This window comes from Vespa crabro, chromosome 6 (assembly GCF_910589235.1).
Source record: "Vespa crabro chromosome 6, iyVesCrab1.2, whole genome shotgun sequence".
In the NCBI taxonomy this organism is placed as follows: domain Eukaryota; kingdom Metazoa; phylum Arthropoda; class Insecta; order Hymenoptera; family Vespidae; genus Vespa; species Vespa crabro.
Genome location: NC_060960.1, coordinates 1,525,747 through 1,532,099, shown reverse-complemented (window position 1 = coordinate 1,532,099; position 6,353 = coordinate 1,525,747). Strand labels below are relative to the sequence as shown.

General features: G+C 29.7%; 2 protein-coding genes across 2 annotated transcripts; both read left to right on the top strand.

Moving 5' to 3' along the window:
- Positions 1–907: 907 nt before the first annotated feature.
- On the top strand, positions 908–2,733 carry LOC124424718. Its single transcript, XM_046964151.1, has 3 exons — positions 908–970; positions 1,938–2,040; positions 2,255–2,733. Exons 1-3 carry the CDS (start codon positions 956–958, stop codon positions 2,494–2,496), a joined length of 360 nt encoding a protein of 119 aa, XP_046820107.1. The 5' UTR covers positions 908–955; the 3' UTR covers positions 2,497–2,733.
- Positions 2,734–2,822: 89 nt separating this feature from the next.
- On the top strand, positions 2,823–5,796 carry LOC124424717. Its single transcript, XM_046964150.1, has 3 exons — positions 2,823–3,188; positions 4,000–4,066; positions 4,448–5,796. Exons 1-3 carry the CDS (start codon positions 3,171–3,173, stop codon positions 5,692–5,694), a joined length of 1,332 nt encoding a protein of 443 aa, XP_046820106.1. The 5' UTR covers positions 2,823–3,170; the 3' UTR covers positions 5,695–5,796.
- The last annotated feature ends 557 nt before the right edge of the window (positions 5,797–6,353 follow it).

Sequence of the window (6,353 nt, the reverse complement as noted above, 5' to 3'; positions counted from 1 at the left end):
ATTATCGTCTAACAGGATCGTCAATCGATCGCATGTATGTATGTATGTGTATATATGTACATACGTATATATGTAATATATATATATATATATATATATGTATATATGTGTGTGCGTATGTGGTTAGCCTCAATGCCAATTCATGTGTAGTACTATATAAATGGCAGAATATGTCGAGTTGATTCGCGATAGATTACAGAATTGTGAAAATCATGACTAAGTTAAAAGAGTATTCGAATATTGCTTACAATCTTATTTAAAATGAAAATAAATAAAAAATAAAGAATGTGGATTTATTCATATATCCGTATTTTTCTAAATGTTTATGTTCAACCGAGAGATAAAAAACATACCTTGGTAACATGGAATATATTTATGGTATCGTAAGTACTTAATTAAGTAATTGGATAAGCATAAAAATAATTCGTAAAAACCTGTTCTAACCAAACTTTCTTTCTTAAATGTTTCTATCTCTAAAGGACATCGAGATTTTTCAGAGTAGAAGGGATGGATGACGGTTAATTAAAGACAAAGAAAAAAGAAGAAAAAATAATAATAACAATAAAAATTATTATTATCATTATTATGGTTAGGTCAACGTAATCAAACGTGAATGCGAATGAAATATTTGAACCTTGATCGTTGTAGACAAAAGTTATAAACTGTTTCACGTAGATACAATGTGAGAGGCGCCCCGCACTTTTCTCAAGGTTAAGGTATCTCAGGGTAGGAGAACATACGTATCCTTGCTAAGCGGTAACGAACGTATTAGCGTGGAATGACACGCGTTGATAAAATCCTAGAACACGATAAATAAGTCCTCGGGAAATTGAAAGGGAACACTAGAGCACGATTGGTCAACGGTAATGCCACGCCGTCTATATAATTCGATCCTTGCCTTTGTACCCTAGTTTTGCCTGTTAGTTGGTCGTGCAATAACATTTAAAACGACGACATGTTTCTTACGAAGGTACTATAAGTGATTTACGTGAGATTACTGAATATATTCTTTCTGAGAGATTCTATTGTCAAATAATTTCAAAGAAATTAATGTATCTTTCTCTTTTGTTTGTTTGTTTGTTTGTTTTCTTTTGTCTTGTGAAATAAAATAATAATCAGTATTATTTAGATTTGATCGATTCTATGAAATTAAAAATTTTGCCTAATCGATATGTTGAAAGTGTAAATAATTTTACGAAGTTCAAGTTTGATATTTCCGATGATGTTAGTTTTCCATAAAAAAAGAAAAAAAAAAGAAAAGTAATTCTCCGTATAATCCATCATAACAATGGTGATACAATGACGATCGCGATAAATCTGAAAAAAAGCATGATAATATTAATCAAATGTTGTTGAAACTTTTCACGGCAAATAAACTCTCACTACTGTTAATTTTTATTACTTCAATCTGTCGCGATGCAATTCGATCCGGGGCGTGTTCTTGCTATTCTAATCTGAATACTCGTGATCACAGTACCGTGTAGCATTCACCTAGAACAAAAGAAAGGGGCATGTTAGGTTATATACTTATATAACTATTGATTTCGTTGATTTTTAATGGAAACATTGAAAAAGTTTATACGTTGTCCAACGTTAAAAATATTCAAGAAAGTCTATTACGAAATATTATATAATTTGTATTTTACAAGGCGAACGTTTTATATCGATTTGTCGTATGCTTTCTAATATTTACAACGATATATTAATTTTATCATGCGCGACTGAAAGCGTTTACATTTTTGAGCAATTAGAAAGTGCGGTTTTCATTGACATATTTCACGTTTAATTTGATTTACATTAAAATCGAATTAGAATCTATTTAAGCACATTAAATATATATATATATATATATATAAAAATTATTATATATTAAATATATATATATATATACATATATAAATATATATATATATATTCTTTATTTTTTCTTTATGTAGATTCTCTTTTTATTTGGATTAATGCAGTTGATAAACTTATCAACTGCAGCGCCATTACCGGACAGCGCAGGAATCGTTGAGATGGTAAACGGATTGGCATACGGTAAGAATAAGAATCGAACAATCGGTATCATAGATTCCTGTTATGACGATGTCCTTTCATAATTCAATATTAAAATGTTTCATGCTAAACCTTATAGATTACACCACTTAATATAATTCTATAACGATCGGAACTATTTAAAAAATTTTAATTATTTTTAATTTTTTCTTTTTTTATAGATATAAAAAAAAATATTTTTATTATTAATTCGTAGGCGGTATTCCTTACGGAAGTGTATCAGGTATGCTAGCAAAATATCCAGGATACTCATCTCAACAAGTGATTCAATCAAGAAGATTATCCTCGGTGAAAGCTATTCGACCTGTGATCGTGACGCCAAATTTTAGAGCAACGAGATTTGCTGTCACCCATGGAACACGACCTGTTCAGATTTATAATCTTCCAGGTGTTATCGCACCTGGTGTCGTCGGGACGATCACTCAAATCGGATTTTGAAAGGTTCATCCTCATTATCTTCTCATTGAGAATCATCTTCTGTTACATAAATACGCTTCGTTGAAGATTCGAATCTCTTCGTTAGGTATCATTTCGCAAGGATTTAATAACGAGAAGTTAATCTTATAAATGAAATTTTTAAAGATTAATACGAAATGCCTTGCAAGTTACATGTTCACATTGCTTACACAAACATTGATGCATTTATTGTAAATACAAATGTACGTTGTACGTTTATAATAATAATAATAATAATAACAATAACAATAATAATAATAATAATAATAATAATAATAATAATAATAATAATAATAATAATAATAATAATAATAATAATAATAATAATAATAGCAACAATAATAATAATAACAAAAATAATAATGATAAAAAAGAAGAATTTTAGTTATAAATTTAAATATATGAAAGAAAGAATACAGAGTTCTGATTATTCATGCGTTAAGTAAGTTGTGAGCATCGAACGATTGAACCGTATAATTGCATCAAAGAATGTCAACTATACGTTCAACGTAAATCCCTATATATATATATATATATATTGTTACATCCGTATTATATTTTAAGAACGAAGGGACATAGAAATGTTTAGAGAGAGGAAAGTATAAATGACATCGGAGTCGTTGCATACCCCTTAGTCGTCATCGATCCCACGCACGATGCATTACGGTCTCTACGTGAGTATCTAATGTGCGTACTAATACTAATGACAATAAGTGACTGTATTTACGTTCATTCATTCAAAAGTTCTGATTTGTCAAAGTGTAACTATGGTGTTCATTACATTAAATTATATACAATTAAATTAGTGTAATATATCAATGTTTATCAAATTTTAATCAATATATTTCATATGTAATAAAAATGCTCGATTATTTATTAATAATTTCTAATCTCTCAATTTAGAAATGATTTAGAACAGTTTGAAAAATGTTATATTTTTTAATTCGATCGTTTAACAATCATTTCCTAGTAAGATCATTTTTATTTTTAGTCCAATGCACATCAAAGATAAGCATGACTCTATGAAATATTAGAAAATTACTTAGAAATCCGGATATGCTAATCATACATCTTATTATAACGTATCTTGATTTCTCTTAATCGATGAACGAATCCACCGAATATTCCTTCCTTTCTCTTAAATTGAATGATCCTAAAAAACTTCGAAAAAATAATTTGACCTTTTTCCTGTTTCCGCAAGGACGCAATCGAAGATATATATGTATATACGTAAGAAGGTTCCGCACGAAGGGACTCACTGATGATTAATCCCTCGTCCTTTTCATTCGACTTTCATGCTTTGCTGCACAGTGCATTGATAATATTTATCATTTTATTCTATTCCCCTTCTATTCATTAAAAATGTTTCAATCATGAAATTTCCTTGCGTTTAAACAGATAATACTTTAAAATCTTATTTACCTAATAAATACGTAAAAAAGAAAAAAAGAGGGAAAAAACCAAAAAAACAAATTCTTTTTACAGATATTCCTATGCTACGTAGCAATTTGGAACATTTTGGGTGTTGGAAGTGCTACAAAGAGCACGATCAGTAAGTTATTAATTATCGTTCGAGTTAGAAAAGAAAAAAAAATAAGTTTTGTTAAATGCCAATCTAAAGATAAAATTTCTTTTTTGTTCGCCCGATGTATTTTTAGAATCTTTTTTCCTCGTCATCCGTAATCTGACGATTTCGTGGAATGTTGAATATTTTTTATCTCATTACGATTCCGGAACTTATTTTAGATCGTTACTTCGATTGTGTCGTAATAATTTACAAGTTTTTAAAATTTTTAAATATTTTACCTTCAATATTGTATATAAAATATTTAATATAAAAAAAAAGGAAAAAAAAGAAAAAGATTTAATCGACCTCTAAAGTCCTAAAGAAAAAGGAACCCAGTAGTTTCTAAAATCTATTTTTTTCTCATAGATTCCGACATTTTGACGACCTTTGCGAGGAACGTCGCTTCTGTATTAACTCCAACTATACTCGGCGAACTTTCAACTAATCGAGGCAATAGATCATTTCTCGAATTATCATCGATTACGAAGACAAATTCTGGAGAGACTCCAAAATCATTGTCAAGTTCTAAGGACAACGTTGACGAGGCCACAACGCCTGAGATATACCGAGAGAAAGGCAATCTTAAACAACCTAATCGTTTTTCAAATACTAGAAGACAGGCCAACGATTTTTACAATTCTTACGGGAGACCAAATTATCCTGAAAATTCTGATTATCGTCAGTCTCAATTTTACGACCCTTACAACGTCCCAAATAATTATTTTCAATCAATTGGCCTAAATGATAGGACTGATATACGTGGAAGGCTTAACTTAGGTCGTCCCGTTAACACTGGAAACTTTGCGAATGCTGAAAATATCGAATCACCGGGTCGTTTCGATTCTATTTATCGATCTCACGATCGAATTTCGAGCGATGGAGTTGTGGGTAGACCGTTTAGTAATTTAAATGGGTTCAATGGTTACTCTTCTCTTGAAAATCGACAAAGAGGTGACCTCAGATATCATCATAGTCCATTACCAATTGACGGACATTACTTTGGACCTTTTGGATTTGACCCACACTTTCCTTATCATCATCCTTTAGGTTACAAATATCCCTACGGTCATCCAGGTCGACGGCCAAATTCGGATTCGAGTAATTCTGATGAAAATAGTAGTAGTAGCAAGGAAGAAACGAAAGAAGAAAATGGTTCGGATCATCCAAAATCTGATGATCGCCGACCATTTTATGGACATTATAAACCGTTTTACGATTTTCCCCCACCGCCTTACAAATTTGGTCCAGGTTATTATCACCATAAAGACCACAACGAGACCGTCGATCATCATTTTCACGATCCCTATTATCACAAGTATTATGATTATTATTATGATGATTTCTTTCCTGGACCGTTTCATCCATATGGTTATGGTCCAAAACGAAAGAATGGTAACAAGAATGGTAGCAAAAATGGTAATGGAGATGGAAATTCCAATACAAAGGAGAACAAAGATGCGGAAACAATTTCGGCTAGTGAAAAAGCGGAGAAGACAATTGATGTTTCTAATTCGAAATATAAAATGAAAGCATCAACGATTCCATTCGAAGATGGTTTGGAAAACGAGAGGATCGACGATGATGATTTGGAACATATTGATCCTAATGCTTAATAAATAGACTAGTATTCGTCATTACCAAATAAATAAATTAATATAGTTATTACCAAATAAATGATGAAAGATACAAAAATAATGTCATCTATAATGAAGTGGAAGATATTGATTTTATTAATGTTTAATAAACAGATTAAAATTTGTTATCTTCTTCCAAATATGGGTGTGTGTATGCACATACAATGTATATATATATACACATAAAATATATGTATACACATACAATATAATATATATACATACAATACATATACACATACTATATATACACATATTATATATATATATATATATATATATATATATATATATGTATATATATACATATATATATAACAAAATTCTATTATTAAATATTATAAAACGAATGCATATTTTATCATCGATGCATTTCGAATTAAATAATTTGTATGTAAATAGAAAAATAAAAATCACTGAGAGTCACAATGATCCATCCTCTTCATTTCTATCTCACAGTTTCATATAACTGTAAGATAATATTTTATACATGATAATAGTTATATATATATAACTATTATATATATATATATATATATATATATATATATATATATAACTCTTACATTTAACGACAGAAGGATGTACTTATTTGCTATTATCAGAAAATGGAGAAGTTCAACGATACTCGATACTCG